Source organism: Columba livia, chromosome 8 (genome assembly GCF_036013475.1).
Source record: "Columba livia isolate bColLiv1 breed racing homer chromosome 8, bColLiv1.pat.W.v2, whole genome shotgun sequence".
NCBI classification, from domain to species: Eukaryota; Metazoa; Chordata; class Aves; order Columbiformes; family Columbidae; genus Columba; species Columba livia.
The window spans coordinates 31,378,208-31,399,281 of record NC_088609.1 but is presented as its reverse complement, the minus strand read 5'-3'; the positions used below and the strand labels follow the sequence as shown (position 1 = coordinate 31,399,281).

Genomic DNA, 21,074 nt, shown 5'->3' with positions numbered 1-21,074 from the left:
GGCTGGAGTAAGAATAATGCTTAAAGGGGCAAAAGTTATTGATAGATTGAAAAGTGCATGAAAATTATCTACAACATAACCACACTTATTTAACAATGTATTACAATGTATTCCAATATCAAACGGCAAATTTCAACAATGCAAACACCACAATTACTTTTGCACCAACTTGATACTTTGGTGATTCTACACATTGTTATGTTTGATGTCAGATTTAAAAATATATTCATTCAAACAGTAAGTAAATCACAGTTGAGTTATCAATTTACCAGCTAGCATGGGTGATAAAAGAAGTCCCAAACTGACTTGTTTTAAGGCTTTTATTTACATGAGAGAAGCTGTGAATGAAATAAGGATGCACTTTCATAATTTTGAAGTAAAGTTTGAGAGCACGATGCATATCAAATCATGTAAACATTGAGAAACAGCACTAGACACAGACATTGTTTCCTGCATTTCCACTTCTTCAGACACAAGCAGCAATCAGCCGAAGCCGTTTCGCCGTGTCCGACTTCAGCCACCGACATTGAGAACTGGTGTTCGGGGTCGCCAGTTCAACAGACAGAGGGGTAAGTGTTCATGGTTGCTCAAATTCAGCCTTTTTCAAATAATTTTTGGTACTTTCTTCCTGTGGGGACCATATATGAAGTACTACTTTATATGGCTACATTTGCTTGTAAGACATTGAGTAATACAGCGTCCCTGCCCTAACTTCCAATGTGCTACCCTAAGAGCTCTGTAGTTTTGGTTTAGTGTGTTAGTCTGAGCGTTGTTTAGACAGGCAGACTTTCTTCTTATGTGGCACTTGGTTCTTAGCAGTGGACAGAAAGTAAATGGCAGTAGATTGTGAATTTTATAAAGTTTTAAAAGATTTTTTTAAATGTTAGGACCTAAGTTTAGAAATGTTTGTTTTTTAACATTGCATATCAGTTTCCCATTGGGTACATCAAAGTTTCTAGATATTATATCACCATGTCTTATGTCGATTAAAAAGTAAAGTTTTGGGAAGCATTACAGATTTTTGGAATTCGATATGGAGTTAAACCACAACAATAAACTGTTGTTTGCAACTTTTGAATTAAGAAAAATCCTTAGATGAATTGTATTTGGGTTGGCATTATTTTAACATTGTACAAGACTTGCTACTAGCACTGAAATACAGGTGTCTGGTATTACAAAGGAAAAAAAGAAGTGAGGAGGCAGACCGAGGATTGATGTTCTTTATAGTCTTATCACCATTGGTTTAGTAACAAAAGGGGAGGGAGGGCAGCTCAAATGCTACCAGAAAGGAGCAATTCCCAACAGAAAAATGAAGTATCACGTCTACCAATGGTTGGTTAAAAGGGTGAAAATGATTTATATTAATGTATTTGTTGTGTGTTTTTTTGTCTTGTCTTTTTCTTCCCGACACAGGTGTAACTCATGCAATGGGAGGCAGAGGAGGCCTGAACAGAGGCAACATTAATTAATGATCTGTAAAGTAATTACAGCTGTGTATACAAAAGTGCCAGTTTGCCTGTGGTTGCTTTAGTGTCATGAAGCCAGAGCTTAAAGCAGCGTTTTATACTTAGATTTGTGTGCACACATTTCGATGTCTTTATTAATAAAATTAGACAAAATGTCAACATTCAAATGGCATCTTTTTTCAAAGTCCTCTGCTGCGCATCACTTGCTAGGACAGTTGTACCAGTCTTTGGTTACAGTCTTTCCTGTGAGAGCGGTAACGGGTCTTGCTATTCTTCTGCCAACATCCAAACTGTAGTACCGATCTGAAATGAAGACAGGCCAGAATTAAATTCCAGAAGCTACATCTAGTACATGGAAAGAATCTTGAAGGTAAAGCCTTCCTTTTGGTTTCATTTAGACATAAATAACATTTTAAATTCCATGTACATGTATGGAATTGAGAGGATAGAACAATGAAGTTTTGTCCTCGACTTTAAGTGTCCTTTTCTGTGTTTAGCTAGGCTTTACAGTACTGCTAATAATTAAATCTGTTCCAAGAACAATGAGTAGGGAATAATACTATTCTACTGCTGGAACACAGAAATAGTCTTAAGAGTTTGGAGAACAAACAAACGATCCTGAACTGACTACAAAAGTGGGAACTCTGCTCCCCGAGTGTGAATTGGCCTGTGCTAAGGTCAGAACTAGGCCATAATGGCAGAGACTTAGTTTAGTATCCTGTATTTGGATACATCTAGTTTCTAGAGCTCTTTGTTTTTTCTGAATAATCCAGAAAATTCTGAGGGATGCTTTTTTGGCTAGAGGGAAAGGACCTACCTAATCTGGGGTCATAAAGTATTTTTTCCTGTGAAGTAAAGTGGCTCACGTCCCTCCCTTTTTTGTTCCGTCAGAAACGTAGTTCCATGGTGAAAAAACTATCGATGTATTAGTGGTCCAAGGATTTCAGTCTATCATTAATATAATTCTGCATTTAAGTGTCAGGTTTTTTGTCACTTTTTAAGCCTGAACTCTTATGGCAACGCATTCCGCGACTGGCTAGTTTGAATCATTGTACATTGTTGCTGCTAGTTGTCCTGTAACTTATTTTTTTTTAATAGAAACATCTCTCCATTGCAGGCAACATTTTGATTCTCAGGACTTTTTAGTAGTGCTTAAAATTAGTCTTGCAGAACCACAGGTGAGAACCTCACGCTTTGGAAAGCTGAGAGATCGTGGGCATCTTTCTTCCCCACCCCTGGGCTTTTGAGGTCTCTAGAACCTTGCGTTAGCTGTCACTTACTGTAGGAGAAGGCATAATAATCGTAGCCGTCTGGCTTATTGTAGTTGGGTAGTGCTATTGTCGAATGAATTACTTTGGGGAGCCCTCTCCAGTAGGCAGTCACTTTGATTTCCTTACGCAAAACTCCTGCAAGCAAAAGAACACTGAAGTTAGGAGGTGTCGCAGTGTGTCTGCCGTGAGCTGTTATTTGCTTGTATTATCTATATCAAGCGAGATCAACTGGATTAAAAAATTTAAAAGTACTATGTTTAAAAAAATATGGAACAATGTTGTGTTTCAGAAGCTACTAAGATTAAATGGTTGTGTAAAAGAAACTTAATAAATGGAAGTTACCAGCTGGATATGGGTTGATTCTGACAGTCCGAATAATGGTTGGAGTTCTCACAGCACGTTGGACGCGTCTCCTTATGACGAGCCTTGGGATGAAAGCTGGGTACCGTATGGTAACCCGCGCCCTTCGCTGGCACTGCTTGGCTGGCTCCTGTTTGTACACGTACTGTTGCATGTTGCCATCTAAAACAGACATTTGGTTCATTTGGTTAAAATAAATCAAACGGAAACCCACACAAACAAACTCACTTTGTGTTTCAAAACAAACACAACCACACACGCAAAACATAACCAAACCAAAAGCCACCAGGTAGATCAGATATAAAAATGTCATCACTATTCATGTGACGTGCAGAAAATCAGTAGCATCATTTTACTGCAGCTCTGGCAGCCTTCAGCTTTTTATATCTGTTCCTATGTTTTGAGATTAAAAAGGCCTCGCTATCTAAATCAGTCACTTGCTTCTAGGTGTAATGACACCTCCTGTGCAGGCTCATCACAGTCAATGTAGCAAGATAAGGAAATTGCATTATTTTAAAATATGAAATAAGAAATAGGGAAATTTCCATACATAGTTACAAACTAGTAAGGTTAAAGCCTTTCTTTCTCTACTTGAGACTAAAATAGTTTTAGCATCAGATAAAAGTTATTTTAATGTTTGTCCACTGTAATGCCAGATTCTGTCCCTTATTCTGTCTTTTTTAAAATGCACTTAAAGATCTGTGAGTGCCAATACAAAATTTTAAAGCTTTAGGCTACTTTTTGACCATTTGCACACTCTGACACCACTTACGTTTCTGTTTTTGGAAGAGATTAGTTTTTCAGGCACGACAGAAATGGTGTTTTATTCCTAAGGCAATTCACCTTTTGATCATCTGTGAACTTCTGAAATACAAGACATACCTTTTTTGATAAAATAAACAGATTCTGGTCTGTTCTGGTATCTTGCCACGGGGAGGGTTGCTACAATTTTCCCACTTAGCCCTGCGAAGCCATTGGCAAGAGGTTTGGGATACCCTTTATCCATCACACCGTTGGTGAAACGCCAGTAAAGTGGACCCTGGTGATTCATGGAAAAAATGAGCTTTAGAGGAAATTCATTCTTGGTAATTAAGCTTCAACATAGACGTTACAAATAATGGCAACACTAGCATTTTGATCACTACATTGTAAAACTGACTGGAAGCACTACTGCATCTATTAAAACCAGGAAAAAGAAATACTACAACTTCATAAAATACCTTTTGCAGTAGCTATTTTGGAGTAAGGATAGAGTTATCTTGGATATGAACTGTCAGGAGTGGTTATTGAACAAAGCAGTTTGCTTTTGATATTTCTTAAATTTCCACTGATAGAAAAAGCTGCTTGAATGCCAGGACTGAATTATTAAATTGGGAAATAACTTTATAATGTTTTTAATGAGGTGGGTGCATTTCATTATTGTCATCTTTCAGGAAGGGAAATAAATGTATTCAGGAACAAATTCAGGCCATGTTTGTGCAAGGGAAAAACATCGTAAAATACTCATAGTTTAAAGAGCTTGGTTTTTCTAAGTGTGGCTCATATGTAAATAGTACTCAATCACCAGTTATTCTGTCAATACTTTGTCTCCTATTGGGGAAAAAAACTACAGAATTGAGGTTTTTCCCAAAAGCGCCACCTCAAGAGGTCTGGGGAAGAGACACCACTTCACCCACTGGATTTTAAACCCACCACGCTGTTGAAAAATTCCCTTTTTTCAGTAAAACGTGCAACACGAGGCTCCTTTTCTGCGGGGCTGCGTTTCAACACCTGTCCCTCTCTGGAAAGGAGGGAGGAGGGGAGCGAGGGCTGCCCACCTTGATGAAGAAGGTCTTGCCGTCGCAGTTGCACCTGGAGAACACGGCGTCGATGGGGGACGGGATGCCCCAGCCGTCGCGGATCCGCCGCGGGTTGGTGGTCGGCGGGGTCCGGCCGTTCAGCAGCCAGTAGTAGTGCCCTGTTGTGCGGGAGGAGCGGCGGTGAGAGGCCGGGGGAGCGGCGGGGATAGCGCTGGAGGCGAGGGACCCCCCGCCCTTCCGCCCTCAGCCGAGGCGGGAACGCGGTTCGCGCCCCGCGGGCAGCGCTGAGGCGGGGTCGGGGCTTTGTGCGGCCTCGGGGGTTTGCGGCCGGGCCCGGGGGGGGCTGCCTTACCTCGGAAGACAGCCAGGGTGCCGTTGGGCAGGGCCACCATGCCGTCCGCCGGCTTCCCGCTGCACAGGTCCTTCTCGTCGCTCAGGGCTGCGGAACACACGGGGCAGAGCGGGCGTTACCTCAGGAGCCGCGTTACTGACGCAGCAGCGCCGGCGCCGCCACACGGGGCCGGTCCCCCAGCTGCTCTGCCCGGCATTTCTCATGCAAAAAGTTTAATTACTCATTTAAAAGACATCTTTGGAAAGTTTGGCTCTCGTGTTTTGGTCCCAGGAGCGCAAGACCAGCCGTTTACCTGACCAGGTATGGATATCTTTGTTTGTTGTTTACCATAGTATCCGTGATTCAGAAAAAGACCTATAAATACGTCATGTGCCATGTCATTTAATTTCTTAATGTTCCGGGATGTTTACTTGGTATTTCTTCAAGCTTCTCTAATGGGTTTGCCCCTCCTCCTTCTTAAAAAAAACATTTACTTTCCGTTAAATACAAAGAAATGTTGAATCTGTTTTGGACAAAAATCCACGTATTTTCCTTTTTTTTTTTTTTCTTTTGTTTAGATATCTGTCAATATATGATTGAATAAAATGCCCGAGAACTAGGGAGCAATATCTGATTAGAAAAAAAACAAAACAAAAAACAAAACAAAACAAAAAAACAAGATATGAAAAACGTTGTGGCAAAAACCACTGAGGAAAGAGAATATAAGGTACAGGGGAAAGGCTTCTTGTCTGTGTCGTGTGATGTTTTTGTGCGTGACCACAAAAGCTCTGGTGGAATTACTGGTGCTTTTGTACAGTTTGGAATGCAATTACCTTGTGTTTCTCCAGTGACAACCGGCAGGTCCGCAGTTTGTATTGAAGGCTTGTTGTTCATCTCGGGCTCCTCTTCTGCTGGCTGAGTTTCGGGTTCTGCTGGCCGAAGCTCATCTCTGGTGTCAGTGACCTCCTGGAAATGTATAGCTGGCTTGGACGTCCCTTTAGAAACAACATACATTTCTTCTATTGTGTCTTTTTTCTCTCTTGTAGCGGTCTCTTTAGTAGGTGTAGTTTCCTCTCCCTTCTCAACACTAGGTGACTTTTCAGTGGCATCTTGCATTTCTTTTTCAGGTGTGACGCTGGTTTCTTTGGTTGTTACCTCGTTTTTACCAGCTGTTGTCTCTACAACATTAGTAGTGCCTGTGCTCCCTGCAGCTGCTGCTGTTACCGGCTGCTTGGTTCCCATAGTTGTGTCCCTTTTAGCTGTTGTCACAATCTCCCTGGGTTTAGGAGTTGCATCTGTTTTGGCAGTTGTGCTCAGATTATCATCTGGTTTAGCTGTTACCACCATTGTTACAGTAGTTGTGTCTCTCCTGCTTGTTATAATGTCTTTAAGCACAGTAGTTTTGTCTTTCTTGGGTGTTGTTATCTCTTTGTTCACTGTGGTTGTTTCTATTTTAGTTGTTGGTGCTGTGGTTGTAGGAGTAGTAACGCTCTTAGCCTTTGCAGTTGTGCTGGTTGCTACTTTGGGTGCAGGAGTTGTGATTTTCTTCTCTGTTGTTGTTTCTGAAACTGTGCTGTCTGCTCCAGGTGTGGGTGTTTCCTTCCTCGTTGTGACTGCCTCACTCCTCGGAGTGGTGGTGGCTTTTTTAGCAGCCGTGACTGATGCAGGGACAGTTGTTGTCACTTCGGGAGGGGAAGTTTTCTGCATGACTGTGGTGGCAGCTGCAGGACTGGTAACCTTGACCTTAGGGGTGGTGGGAGACTCTGCCTTGGTTGTTGGTGCTTCTGGAGTTGTCTCATCAGGTTTGGGGGTGGTAGGAGACGCTGCTTTGGTTGTTGGCGCCTCCGGGGTTGTCTCTTCAGGTTTGGGGGTGGTGGGAGACTCTGCCTTGGTTGTTGGTGCTTCTGGAGTTGTCTCATCAGGTTTGGGGGTGGTAGGATACGCTGCTTTGGTCGTTGGTGCCTCTGGGGTTGTCTCTTCAGGTTTGGGGGTGGTGGGAGACTCAGCTGTGGTGGTTGGTTCCTCTGGGGTTGCCGCCTCAGATTTTGGTGTGGTGGGAGAGGCAGTTGTGGTTGGTTCCTCTGGGGTTGTGTCATCAGGCTTTGGGGTGGTGGGAGACTCAGCTATGGTTGTTGGTGCCTCTGGGGTTGTGTCTTCTGGTTTTGGGGTGGTGGGAGACTCAGCTGTGGTTGTTGGTTCCTCTGGGGTTGTGTCTTCTGGTTTTGGGGTGGTTGGAGACTCAGCTGTGGTGGTTGGTTCCTCTGGGGTTGTGTCTTCTGGTTTTGGGGTGGTGGGAGACTCAGCTGTGGTGGTTGGTTCCTCTGGGGTTGTCTCTTCTGGTTTTGGGGTGGTTGGAGACTCAGCTGTGGTGGTTGGTTCCTCTGGGGTTGTGTCTTCTGGTTTTGGGGTGGTGGGAGACTCTGCTGTGGTTGTTGGTTCCTCTGGGGTTGTCTCTTCAGGTTTGGGGGTGGTGGGAGAATCTGCCGTGGTTGTTGGTTCCTCTGGGGTTGTGTCTTCTGGTTTTGGGGTGGTGGGAGACTCAGCTGTGGTTGTTGGTTCCTCTGGGGTTGTGTCTTCTGGTTTTGGGGTGGTGGGAGACTCTGCCTTGGTGGTTGGTTCCTCTGGGGTTGTCTCTTCAGGTTTGGGGGTGGTGGGAGACTCTGCCGTGGTTGTTGGTTCCTCTGGGGTTGTGTCTTCTGGTTTTGGGGTGGTGGGAGACTCTGCCGTGGTTGTTGGTTCCTCTGGGGTTGTGTCTTCTGGTTTGGGGGTGGTGGGAGACTCTGCCGTGGTTGTTGGTTCCTCTGGGGTTGTGTCTTCTGGTTTGGGGGTGGTGGGAGACTCAGCTGTGGTGGTTGGTTCCTCTGGGGTTGTCTCTTCTGGTTTGGGGGTGGTGGGAGACTCAGCTGTGGTTGTTGGTTCCTCTGGGGTTGTGTCTTCTGGTTTTGGGGTGGTGGGAGACTCTGCCATGGTTGTTGGTTCCTCTGGGGTTGTCTCTTCTGGTTTGGGGGTGGTGGGAGACTCAGCTGTGGTGGTTGGTTCCTCTGGGGTTGTCTCTTCTGGTTTGGGGGTGGTGGGAGATTCAGCTGTGGTTGTTGGTTCCTCTGGGGTTGTGTCTTCTGGTTTGGGGGTGGTGGGAGACTCAGCTGTGGTGGTTGGTTCCTCTGGGGTTGTCTCTTCTGGTTTGGGGGTGGTGGGAGACTCAGCTGTGGTTGTTGGTTCCTCTGGGGTTGTGTCTTCTGGTTTTGGGGTGGTGGGAGACTCAGCTGTGGTTGTTGGTTCCTCTGGGGTTGTGTCTTCTGGTTTTGGGGTGGTGGGAGACTCAGCTGTGGTTGTTGGTTCCTCTGGGGTTGTGTCTTCTGGTTTTGGGGTGGTGGGAGACTCAGCTGTGGTTGTTGGTTCCTCTGGGGTTGTGTCTTCTGGTTTTGGGGTGGTGGGAGACTCAGCTGTGGTTGTTGGTTCCTCTGGGGTTGTCTCTTCTGGTTTGGGGGTGGTGGGAGACTCAGCTGTGGTGGTTGGTTCCTCTGGGGTTGTCTCTTCAGGTTTGGGGGTGGTGGGAGACTCAGCTGTGGTGGTTGGTTCCTCTGGGGTTGTGTCTTCTGGTTTTGGGGTGGTGGGAGACTCTGCCGTGGTTGTTGGTTCCTCTGTTGCTTCAGGGGTTGTGTCTTCAAGTTTTGGTGTGTTGGGAGCATCTGCCTCAGTCATTAGTTCTTCTGTGGCCTCAGGCGTCATATCTTCAACCTTTGCGGTAGTGGGAGCATCTGCCTCTGTCACTGGTGCCTCTGTGGGTTCAGAGGTTGTGTCTTCTGGTTTGGGGGTGGTAGGAGAGTCAGCTTTCGTTGTTGGTACCTCTGTGACTTCAGGGGTTGTGTCTTCTGCTTTGGCGGTGGTAGGAGGATCTGCTTCAGTCATTAGTTCCTCTGTGGCCTCAGGGGTCATATCTTCAACCTTATCAGTGGTCAGATAGTCTTCTTCAGTCATTGCTGCCTCTGTGGCTGCAGGGGTTGTATCCTCAGGTTTGGGGGTGGTGGGAGACTCAGCTTTTGTTGTTGATGCCTCTGTAGCTTCAGGAGTTGTCTCATCAGGTTTAGGGGTGGTGGGAGACTCAGCTGTGGTGGTTGGTTCCTCTGGGGTTGTCTCTTCAGGTTTGGGGGTGGTGGGAGACTCAGCTGTGGTGGTTGGTTCCTCTGGGGTTGTGTCTTCAGGTTTGGGGGTGGTGGGAGACTCAGCTTTGGTTGTTGGTTCTTCTGGGGTTGTGTCTTCAGGTTTGGGGGTGGTGGGAGACTCAGCTTTGGTTGTTGGTTCCTCTGTTGTTGTAGTGGTCTCTGTGGTAGTTGTTTCTTCTGTGGTTGTAGGTGGTAAACTGGGTTTGGGACTTGGTGTAGTTGGTTCCATTGTTGTGGTTGTGTCAGGTTGTTTTGTCGTTGGAGCAGGACTGGTCACTGTGTTTTCCACTTCACTGTCGGTATCTATGAGAATACACAGATGTTGAATTAAGGTATTGGAATTGCAGTGCGGGCGCCTGTTGCATATTGATTTATTATACTTGTTAGAAGTAGTTGCTTATCTTTTGAGTAGCAATAGTTGCTTGTTATAGCCTTTGCTCTAAGAGCTTTCTGCGTAAAATTGCACTTAATTAGCTTTAATGTAGAGTTAGGGAAATAGGAGGAAATCAGACTTTCAGAGTACAGACACCTGACTGCATTTCCTACTGTTCCTTTTTATCTTGGGTGTTTTTCCTTTCGTGATTTACAGCTTTAAGACTTTCTTTACTTGTATATGTAGTTACACTGACTTAAGGACAATCGTTAGTATAGCTTTATTCAGAAAAACATAACACTAAGTCTTTCTGCATTTTAATCTCTCACTGAGTCTTATCTCTGCGATGTTTTACTGTTTAGCTCTTCTTTCACATAGGATTTTTTTCTGTTACTCCTGCTGTGTTGCTGTCTACCATTACAACTGAATTTGTATTTATTTCTTGAAAATCTGAACAAACCAAGTGCAGCATCATGTGGTTTGGGGCCATGTTGTTCGGCTTTTGAACAAATATAAAAATCCCAAAAGATCTGAGCTGTTGCTGGTGGTCACAGCTCTGATGCAGCATCTTTCCCAGCAGACGGGAAGAATTTCTAATACTGCAGTGTGAGAAATAATCCCTGGGTAAATGTGTTGTAGAAATGGTGCAGTATGAACAGAACGTTACAGAACAGGTTTTCCTCCCACCCTGTGTGCCCAAAATACTGTAAGCCAAGTGGGATCCTGTTAATGGTTATTTGAATTTCCTTATTTTTATTTCATTTGACCTGCTATCTTGATTTTTGTAATAGGAAGTAGCCACAGAGGACAGGTTAAGTACTCCAAATTTTAAATAAAAAAATAAAAAATGTAAGGTATAAAATATTGGCCAAAATTTACTTCTAGTCTCATTTCATACTTGTTAACTTGTTCAAACTGACCTCCCAAGTTATCACTTACAATGCTGGAACAGAATATCAAAGAACACAGGAAAGCAACATATTTTCCATTCAGAAAAAATAAATTATCCATGTTTTTTGAAGCTGTGTGAGGCCTGGCCTGATTAAAGCTAGAGAAACCTGCTAGGAGACTTTCCTGTCCTGGTCCTGCCAATTCATCACTGTCCCAAAATACAACACCCTTCCTGTTCCAGCTCTGGACTTGCTCCAAAACTGACCATGGCCTGTAACATTTTTTTGGAAGACATCTGATCAAATCCCATAGAGATGCAGGAGACATCACCGCACTCCAACATCTGTGTGAAGTGAACTCTTGGTGTCCTGAGGTCTAGGTGAGGTAATTAGTTTATAAACCGAGCGGTTCCAAGCTTGGTAATGTCTCGCATCGACTTGCTATTTCCAGAACAGGAAAATGGTCTTTAATGTTCCTTCAGGTAACACCCATCCTGTCTTGTCCCTGTGCTTTCCTACCTTCCATCACTTCATGGGGCTGCGTGACTTCTTCTGGCTGCTTCTCCTCATTTTTGGGTGAGCTTTTTGGTGTTGGTGGAGGAGTTGTAGGTGATGGCTTTTTTGCATGTGCTAAAAGAGATAAAACAATCTGTTAATGTTATAGGTGCTTGGTGTGAACTGCATAAGAAGAAAGTGGTTACACAATGTCAGTGACCATCTTCCATACAAATCTAAGGTTCTTCCCATCTGTAGGATTCTTTAAAGCATTTTCAGGGGGGAAAAAAAAAGAGAGGAAAAAAAACCTCTTTGGATCTCTTAAGTGTTTTCATCACAGATGTGAGAAATGTTTTTCCTGCAAGTTTGAGATGAGGCATTCTTTGCTAATATGAATTTTGAGGTGGGAAAAAGATGAATTCTGACTGGAGCTCTACATTCTGAATATTTGTCTCATTTTTTTTTGGCAGTTTGTATTTTTGACTACAGATGTCTTGGGGCTAATTTACTATAGTGGATCTCTGAGAGCTACCATATTAGCCAAGCATTTACTCTGATAATCCCCTGAAGATTTAGTTACATTATAATTCTTCAGACATGTGATAACTCTGCACATAAGTGAGCATTTCAGAGAGACATCTTAAAAGCTGTTGTTTCCTTGGAAGAGACGGAAGCTATAAAGCAGGCATGGACCAAAGAAACAATGTGAGGTCTAAGTGTTAAGCTAACTTCCAGTAGGTTGAGTTTTGGGAGAAACTGGAGGTTTGCGTTCACATTTTCCAACTCTGAAGTTTGCATGGGATTTCACTTACATCCAGTAAGAGCCAGAATATGTATTTTCTTTGTCAAATTGTACAATTGGAAGCGAGTCCCTCTGTTCCCGCTAACATAGCCTTGTAGAAGGATCTTGTTAGTTGTGAAAAAAGCGTGAGGGAGCTCAGGGTGCCTGCAGGATCTTTTTGATCCGCCTGAAGGAGCTGGTAACTGGTACATGTAATCAGCCTTTCACACAAGGCGTGGTATTTTTCTGTAAGAGGATGGTTGTGGTATTGAAGGATTTGCTTTCATAGCAAGCTGGCACTTAAAGCAGATAAGGTGGGATGGTACACTGCATCCTGAGGCTTTTGTTGAGAAAGGGAGAGAAATTGTAAATGTTGAAAAAGAAACACTTTGAGAGCTGAACCAACTTTCAGAGGAGTCCGTAGTGGCAAGGGAAGTGTTTGACCAGTCCTTACCTGTGTGTGCGTGTGTATTCTGGGGATAGAAGGGCTTCTGGAGGATAGGAGAGACACATTGTGAACTTAGAGAAGATGCAGAAACAGCAAAATGAAAGTTCACTGCATGGCCTTAAGTTATTACATTGTTCCGAAAGGTTTGACAGGTTTCTCAGTTACCTACACATAGCAAAAACACTCAAATTCTGAGTACAGTGGTAGGCTTGAGTTTGGGAGTTTTGTTTCATTTTGAGTCTGATTGTTTGTTTTTACAAAAAAAAAAAAAAAATAGCAAAGCTAAGTAACTAAAATCCTAGAAGGAACTTTAAGATTTTCAACAGTTGGTTAATTGTCATTGCATTTGAACTGAAGAAAAAGTGAAACAGCTAACCATCTTTTGTGAGCATTCTTGCATGTTAAACTCAGCATAAAGTGGGAGGTGTAAAGCAACCTCAAAGGCAGCAAATTCAGCTCTAGACAATTCCAAGACATTTATCATCTTCTAGACATCTAGTTAAAAAATGCTCAATGCAAAATCGACTGCAGTATAAATCACTATGCAACCGAGAAGCAAAACCAAGCTGCTATACCAGTGCCTGGGGAGCGGGAGTGGTTGGTAATGTGAACCAAATGATAATCCAAAGCTTGTTTGTTAACCTGCACGCTTTGGAAACTGGCTGCCTTGGAGGCTGGCTGGTCTGTGAAGGCAGCATCCCGATGCCAATTCATATTTGCCAAGTGTATTCACATAAATGAATTTAGGTCTGTAAATAGCAGAAAGTTTAAGGACATGATGGAATTAAACATACTGTGTTGGTGTTTTCTAGACTAGTATTCAGTTGCTAGTGTTGTTGAACCTACACGAAGGTGAAACTCCTTCAGTGCTCAATTAACAAAAACCCATCAGGTTCTGCAGTGAAGGACACAATAAACCACAGTGACTGTGGGTCAGAGGAATCCTTCCCTGAACTGAATTCGCAGTCTAAAGGTTACATGTGCATTTTCTTCAAATGCCTCTTGCTGCAGTGTGGATGTGTAACCGCTCCTAACCAAGCAGATCCTCCGGTTCCTCCATCTTGCCCCAGAGGATGGGTTTCTGTGTGAGATAGGCTGATTTTGGATCTGATGGGGAGGATCTAGGAGATGTCTCTATATGCTGCCAATGATTGCAGTAACAAAGAGCAAGTGGTTTTGGAGGTTGAAGCAGTGCTATCCCAGTGCTGGGAGCAGGTATTCTCCACTTTCGAGTGGGTTGCAGGTGAATTTAAGGGAGTTGGACCTTCTTTTATTGCTACCTTTTTGTAGGTGAACTGGACTTATTAGTGCAACGTGTTATTCGTTCCCCCCAGCATTCTGTCCTTGAACTCTATTATTGGTGTAATTTAAATAGCACGAGTGGAAATGCGCATGAAAAACCTGACCTTACAGGTAGTATTCTGGGTGATGGTTCTTACAGTAAATTAGCGTATGGCTAATGCTAAAAGAGGCTAGTGCAAAATAAAAATTTACCTTCAGAATTTGTGTCTTGGTGATGGCCTCCAGTATATCTACCTTTATGCACCTGTAAAGTGTTCATGCTTGAGAAAATGACCAGTTCATTTTTGAAATTTGGCTTTGTTACTTTTCTCTGTGTGTGTGGTTGGTTTTGGTTTTGGTTGGTTTTGGTTTTTGTTCAGTACCTAACTTCTGGTGTCCTAAGAAGCCTGCACTGTTACTGTTTCATGATGATGCAAAGCATCTCTATTTAAATACATCTAGGAAAAATATAGCGATAAAGACATCTCTTACCCTCTTTACACTGTTTTTCATAGTCTGGGCAACATTTGCCGTATCTCTCACATTCCGCGTCGCAGTCGCATTCTCTTCCTCTTTCAAAGGCTTCAAAGCAACGTCCTCTGCAGGAGAGTGCTGTGTAAGGCAGAAAAACAGAGTTAGTATTTTTGGCAAGCTCTTATTTAATGCTGGGACCTTTCTACAGTGAAGTCACTTGCTTAAGCTGAAGAACAGCTTCATAACATCAGGTGGTTGTTCTGCTCTGATCCAGACCTTGTTTGTGTAATCGGGAGTTTTGAGTCGGGCTGTACGACCACAACTGCGGTTTGCAATTGCAGTATATTGAGAGAATTTAGAATTTGTAGTGTGATAAAAAGCGCCCTCCGAGTTCACTTTAGCTAGGTCCCATCATAGAAGGTTTCTATTTCCCTAATCAAACAGCAGTTATCCTCAGAATAGTGTAATATTGAAATTCTGGCTAGGGTTTTCCAAAAGGTGTTCATCAGGGTGCCACTTTGCCTCAAGAGTGATGTGTCTGCCAAAGCATTTCTGAAAAATAACTTCCTAAATAGGTCATGGCCAAGTGTACCTGGTGTCTCTGGGCAAATACTACAACTTAGTTGCGTGAATGAGTTAACGAAGTTCCAGAAAATGACTATTTTTGAAATGTTATCCCAGTCTATTTAACACAGTTCTTAAATTATTAGTACTACATGAGCGTATATCATGTTTTGACATGATTAATAACCACATGCTTTTAATAATTCATTATTGGTTAACTTCTGATAGCTTCAGTCATGATAGTACTTCTGCTTCATATTAAATAGTGACCATGTTGCTTTGGAAAGTGTGTTCACAGCTATTACAGACTTCATCAAATCATGGTTGCAAATCATATTTCCAGAATTTACCATATAATCTGTTATTCTTGTCCTGTGTCTTTTCTGTAGATAAGTCTCTACTGAAGTTATTTTCTTTGTGGCACACATGGGCCATAAAATCATATTTTACAGTTAAATCACTATCTCTCAAAATCAGGATTACTGCATTGGCAGGTTCTGCACACCTTTTGACCAGTGTAGGTGAAGCGACTGTGCTGATACCAATGGCTTCATCCCACGGGCATAAGTGAGAATTGGTTTTATTGTATAAAGTTAGACTAGTCTTTATTCATGAACAATGTCTGTCATGTCTCTAATTTTGTCAGAATTAATCATGTACTGAGCAACAGCCCTTCGCTTGTGTCCTTTAAGGATGGTGTCTGCTGTGCTTGCTCAAATTCACTGATTTAGGGTAGAACATGGAAAACTTCCTCTAGCCTTAAACTCTTCCTTGAGACGTTATGTAGATGCCCTATTGCTGGGTCTCAGAAGTCTCATTTTACACCTGTAATCTTTCTAGAACTACAGTGTAGTGTAAGAAACTGCAGTTACCTAAATCACTGATATTTTTTTACTTGGGTGATTCATAGGAAAATATGTTTTTAACTCTCAATAAACCAGTTTGCAGTGCCTATATTTATTTACACTATACAGTTTTGCCTATAAAATAATACTCATCCAACCATCTTTTCCATCAAGCTTTGGACATGGTTCTGATCCAGAGTTAATTTCTGTTAACCCTCTGACTTTGGATTAGACCCTGCAGCCTCTACACTTCTTAAATTTGAGTTGGAATGTCCCAGAATTTCTTCCCGGAAAACCCTGGATTCACTTTTACCAATTTTTTTTCTTTTGTATAAGAGACAAACAGATACAGCACAAATGCACTAAGAAGAAGAAAATAAGCAGTAGACAAACTGTTCCCCCCTCCTTGCTCTGCTCTTCTGAAAAGCAAAATCCTTTTCTCGGTGATAACCTGTGGATACACAATTTTCTCTGAATTGCAAGAGGTTATCACTGAGTTTTTGAGGGGGAGAACAATACATGTATGAGAGGAGAACAAGGACGCGGTGAACTAAACGAGACATTTAAGCATTCAGAGGAGAGACACTGGTGTGGGAGGGAGTTGGAGCGAACGGGAAGGGAAGCTTTGCCGATAGGAACTGGGTGGGTTTGTTTGGGAACTTACCCACCGTGCAGACTTTCCTGAAGTCAGGGCAGCACTCCATGTAGTGTTGGCAGTTAAAATCACACTGGCAGTCGTGCTCTCTAGAATACCCTTCCCCACATCTCCCTGTACAGCTTGATACATCTAAAAATCACACAACACTGGTGTAAACGTGGCCAAACCCAAATGGTGCGTAAGGAAACGCTGAATGGCAAAGTGGTGAGGTTTATTACTATTTTTTTTTTTTCCTATGGAATGCTGTTTGGTATTGCAGAACCCGTGGGCCTGGTGCAGCCCCTCCTGAGTGGTTTGCATCAGCGCGCTCAGGTTGGAGACTAATTTATCCTGTTCCTCCTGAAGTTAATGAACCCTGAGGTCTGGTTCAGTAATACAACCTCACCAGCTCTGGCATCCAAACTAGCCCATGCAGATTTATCATAAGCAGTATATCAGCCAGGCACGATATTGTTTTACAGACTTAATTCAGCCTGTGTATGACTATATGTGAGCACCTGCACTACCTGACGGACTCCATTTTACGTTTTGTAATGTTCTACATAGTAACCAAATAAAACCAATTTAGCTTGCAAACTGGTGAGCACTGTCATAATAAATACAGGCCCCCAGAGCCATTTTTATTGGCAGTTTTCAAAATCTGCCTGCCCTCTACATTATTTTCTTCCCTGAGGTCAAAGAATAATTTGGTATCAACTCTGAGGCTGCTAACAGTTGGGATCTCGTCCTGGCAATCTTCTATGAAGGACTTTCTGTTTGTTAATTAGGAAATTACTTATTAGCAGAGTAATATAAAAACTCATCCCACAATGGCTTTACCACTACACTGCTGTAATGTTGGAAAATGCTGGATCATAATAAATGGTGCAGGTTACATCAGGAGCTCTGCTTTAAACCTGCATGCATTCGAGTTGGCAGTGGTTTGTTACCTTCTGCTGCCAGATCAGATATTCGCCCTAGAGCAACTCCCCTTCCTACACAAAATCCTTGCTAATGTAACATGCTAACAGCTTCTTCTGGAAATGAAACATGCAGGACCACAAGTGAAGCGCCCCTGGATACAAACAAAGAAGCTGAACGATCAGCAAGCTAAAACACAGTTAAGATTATCAGCTGAAACACTGAGGAACAACAAGAAAATAACAAGAAATAACATATAACGCAACACCAAAGACAGTTTCTAACAGCACATACTTCATATCTGTGTGTATGAAGGAAGACTATGGGATAACAATTACATATATTGTGATTTTCAGCAGTTAGGTATAATGTTTGTTACCACTTCTTTGCAAGTAATGAAATGGGACTAAGGAATTAATGGAGGGTTCAACTGACTTGAGTTAATGGGCTCTTCATAGAGGAGTTGAAAATAGAAGCTAGGCATCTTCCTCTATGGCTGTGTGCCCAATGTATTGCACCCTTCTTCCCTTATGGGAAGAAAATATAGAAAAGTTCACAAAGTAATGCCTTCTCATTCATTTATTTAGGTTCATGACTTGTAAGTTATGAAGTTACTTCTAAGGAAAATACCTAACTGGTTGTAGTTGCTGGGCAAATCGCATCTGCTGGGCCCTGGTGAGCTGTTCAAATATGCAAATGTTGTGTCTTCTACTATCAAGTAGTAATTAATTATTTTCTACCAGCAAGTAATGTTATCACTCTAACAACTCGATAGCTACTTGAGAACTGTGACAGTACAGGACTTGCAAGTTCTTCTGCTTCTTCATAACACTGCAACTTCAGTTAGAAATCAATTACAGAGGTTTGAGAGTAAATAAAAATCTGGACTATTAGATGAATGATTGCCAAAATTTGCATCGGTGGTAGTAATAACAGTGCCTTTAATAAAGGCAAAGCACTTAGTATGGTATAGACTTTCCTTTCACTGAGCCTACTGTATTTAAATGTTTCTAACCTAATTAGGTGGATATTGTAATTTTGTATTCTTCCTTGAATCATACTGCAAATCACTTGGGCTAAATGTGTCAATCCCTGGGAAACAGGATCTTGTAGAACATGCCTGCAGAAAAAGAAGTTAGGTTCATATGCATTTTGTGTGATACTCATGTTATTCCTCTAAAAAAGAGGGCCATGCTGTACCAGATTATATTTATGAAAATATTCAGTGATGATAAAGCTGAATTATAATGCCTGCCTGAATAAGTACGAAGTTCTAGAACTAGTGAGTATTTTTATGAAGATGCATTTGAAGCATTCTTAGTATTTGTCAGATATCCTAGACACCCTCCTTTCCACTTTGTGTGTTACAGTACCTTGGGAAGACACTTCTTGAACCAAGGACAGTGAAAGGATCACCAGGGACAGGCAGAGTATGTTCCATATGGTCATTACTTTCAGGTACGACATCATCCCTAAAAAGAAATAATCTCATATCACTACATGCAATTCAATTAATCAGTTCATAATTTTTAAAAAATGCAGTGCATATCTTTATATGTAATACTTGTTTAATAACATAAAATTAATACTGAAATTATTCAAGGACAAATTGCTAATTTAGAATTATGCCATAAGCTCTCTCTTGCTTATTAGTCAGTTAACTGTTAAATTTTGTAGTAGAACTAGGAAAATTATCAGCAAATAAGGAAGTAATATTTTTCAGAATTCTGTTATGTGAAAGCTACAGACACAGTCTTCTGCTTTTTAGCATGGATGCACTTCAGTGCAACAGTTTCTAAGGTTATTCTACTGATAAATATAAATGTCAAATAAAAAGAAACACTGTTAAAACATTAGTTATTAAGCAACATAATTTTATAAACCAAAATCTATGATTGCAATATTAGTGTTGTAAATGTGTCAAATGGAATGTAGGATAAAAGTACATCTTTCAAAAGGAAAATTTGCCTGTTTTTTCTGTTCCAGGTCATCATTTTCCTTTGGAAGACGGAGGAGCACTTGGATCGAAACGCTCAGAGTAGAGGTAGGTATTGCACTTACCTAACGAAGAATATGTCTGCTCTCTGTGATGTTTCAGATGCCTTATATATTGCTTCGTAACTACGCTGGGGTTAACTAATTAGACAGCTTGTTAACCAGAACCGCCAATGACAGCTCATGACAGCAAACTTTCCACATGAGCTGGAAGAGCTCCCAGATGACTAGACGAACGCAACATCTGGAAAATACTCCCATTAAGAAAAATGATTACAGAAAAAACTAAATAGGGACTTGCTAGTCAAAACACATTTTGATTACTGAGGGAAGTGAACAAATTGTCCTGAATGCATCTGGAAGGCATTAGATATTATTGCATAGCAATAAAAAAAAAATCATTCTAGGCAAATGCTGAGTATATTTTCTTTCTTGTCAAATGTAGCTTAGGTGACAGTAGCCTAAAATTGTGCAGTATTATCTGCTACTGATGGTGTATCTTCTCCAAGAAGTTTTGAGATCTAATTTGTGCAGTCTGAAGTAATTTGCCAGTTCTGTGCTGAATAGATAGAACTGAGTGGAAATTTTGCCAAGGTATTGGCTAGAAATCAAAGAATTTAGTCAAATCTCAAATAGATTAAATACATGTAAAACATCAAAATGAATGAGATAAATTGTTTTAACGGTATTTGTGGGTTTCGTTCCAGATTCAGGGTGCTGGAAATGGTTATTTGCAAATCCCTCTCAGAGCTAAAGGAAGTTTCCTTTGAAACTTGTAGTGGTCCTGATGCTCAGAGTTTGGGGGGGATCTTTTTTTCAGAAGCTATCCTAAAGGCCAGGGAACTTTGATACTTCTGTATTACAATATTACTTGAATCCCAAAGTAATTCTGTTATCCAAAAAGAATAAATATGGTATAATATGCATTGATCCCAATTGAGGGTAGTTCTTAAGCATGAGTTTGAGTCTCTTAAGGAAAACAGCGTACAACATCTGAAAAGGAACAGGTTTAGACAAGTGCTTTGACTGTTTTCCTCTCTTGGTCCAATGATTTTGCAGCTTTTGTATTTTTATGCTAGAATTTCTTTCTGATTTCTGTATTATCACAATAGAGGCAGTTTCACTCAATCTTTCTGCATTGTAGATGCTAGTAATGGTTTCTTATCACAGCCACACTTCATTAAATTATTCCAGCCAATAAAATAATGCTTTTTCATTGCTCTAGGAACACATATAATTTTTGTAAAAGTTTTTAGAGGTCTTTAGGCAAGTGTGAAGTGGTAGCGTTGACATTGTGTTGATGCGGTATTCAAGGTTCTCTGCTATGAGAACTCTCTAGTTTGTGGAAAAGGCAACTTGAGGTTCTGAGATTTTGTGGAGTTAATTCAAGGTAATATACAGAATGAAATATATATTACGCGTCTCATAACGAGAACTTCAGTGCTGTCTTTAGTGGAGCTGACTATAAGCTTGATAAAGAAACTCTGTGATTTGAGGAAAAAAAGGTACCAGTCTGCAGATATTTAAACCTAGGGAAGAAGTTTTTAGGGTAGCAAAATAGGGTCAACATGATGAGATCGGTTTTATAGAAAAGTACTAAGATCCACATAACTTAACCAATTTATCATTTGATCGAGCAAAACATTTAAGACTACGTTATTGGGTATATCCATGATATGGAGGAGATTTGTTGACTCTATTGTTTCACAGCCAGTACACAGCTGTAAGTCCCAGTTAATATTGCCTAGCTACCTGAGGTGAAAAATATATACATATGAAGTAGTAAATAAAATGTAACAGACACTCAACATTTTTATCATGGTTCTCTTAACATGCCAGTACTCAATTAAGTCATATGAAGACAATTAGGTACATATACAACTTGAAAATATGGGTAACCGTGATTTGCTGCTACATTTATTATGTGTTATGGATATTTTGGTAAAGTTGTATTGTTTCATTTCTCTTAGGAATTAATGT

The 21,074-nt window shown here is 41.6% G+C and overlaps 2 protein-coding genes across 9 annotated transcripts in view; one reads left to right on the top strand and one right to left on the bottom strand.

Annotated features, from left to right (window-relative positions):
• Window positions 1–3,087, top strand: part of TPR (translocated promoter region, nuclear basket protein) — a 38,675-nt gene extending 35,588 nt beyond the window's left edge. For all 6 annotated transcript variants that reach the window (XM_065072795.1, XM_005506552.3, XM_065072794.1 and 3 more), the window contains exons 50-51: window positions 471–569; window positions 1,414–3,087. In XM_065072795.1, the coding sequence (XP_064928867.1) occupies window positions 471–569; window positions 1,414–1,469 (155 nt within the window). In that variant the 3' untranslated portion in view covers window positions 1,470–3,087. The remainder of the gene's footprint in view (window positions 1–470; window positions 570–1,413) is intronic.
• On the bottom strand, window positions 307–19,280 carry PRG4 (proteoglycan 4). Of its 3 annotated transcripts, XM_065072796.1 has the most exons (12): window positions 19,161–19,280; window positions 18,473–18,571; window positions 16,206–16,328; window positions 14,151–14,270; window positions 11,173–11,283; window positions 6,061–9,693; window positions 5,249–5,335; window positions 4,915–5,054; window positions 3,980–4,136; window positions 3,080–3,259; window positions 2,747–2,872; window positions 307–1,769 (listed from the first exon to the last, which is right to left on the bottom strand). In XM_065072796.1, exons 2-12 carry the CDS (start codon window positions 18,567–18,569, stop codon window positions 1,666–1,668), a joined length of 4,878 nt encoding a protein of 1,625 aa, XP_064928868.1. In that variant the 5' UTR covers window positions 18,570–18,571; window positions 19,161–19,280; the 3' UTR covers window positions 307–1,665. The 3 variants fall into 3 exon arrangements, with proteins under 3 accessions (XP_064928868.1, XP_064928869.1, XP_064928870.1); XM_065072797.1 differs by lacking the exon at window positions 16,206–16,328 and having other exon boundaries at window positions 19,161–19,279; XM_065072798.1 differs by lacking the exons at window positions 18,473–18,571; window positions 19,161–19,280 and having other exon boundaries at window positions 16,210–16,304.
• Window positions 19,281–21,074: the final 1,794 nt, after the last annotated feature.

What these genes read in the sequence shown, in the direction of transcription:
- PRG4 (XM_065072796.1), bottom strand. Translation starts at nt 18,569, where the DNA reads ATGATGTCGTACCTGAAAGTAATGACCATATGGAACATACTCTGCCTG. An exon ending in TGAAAAACAGTGTAAAGAGG is followed by an intron (nt 11,284 to 14,150) that starts GTAAGAGATGTC and finishes TATCTCTTTTAG; the next exon opens with CACATGCAAAAAAGCCATCA. An exon ending in TTATTATGCCTTCTCCTACA is followed by an intron (nt 1,770 to 2,746) that starts GTAAGTGACAGC and finishes TCTTCATTTCAG; the next exon opens with ATCGGTACTACAGTTTGGAT.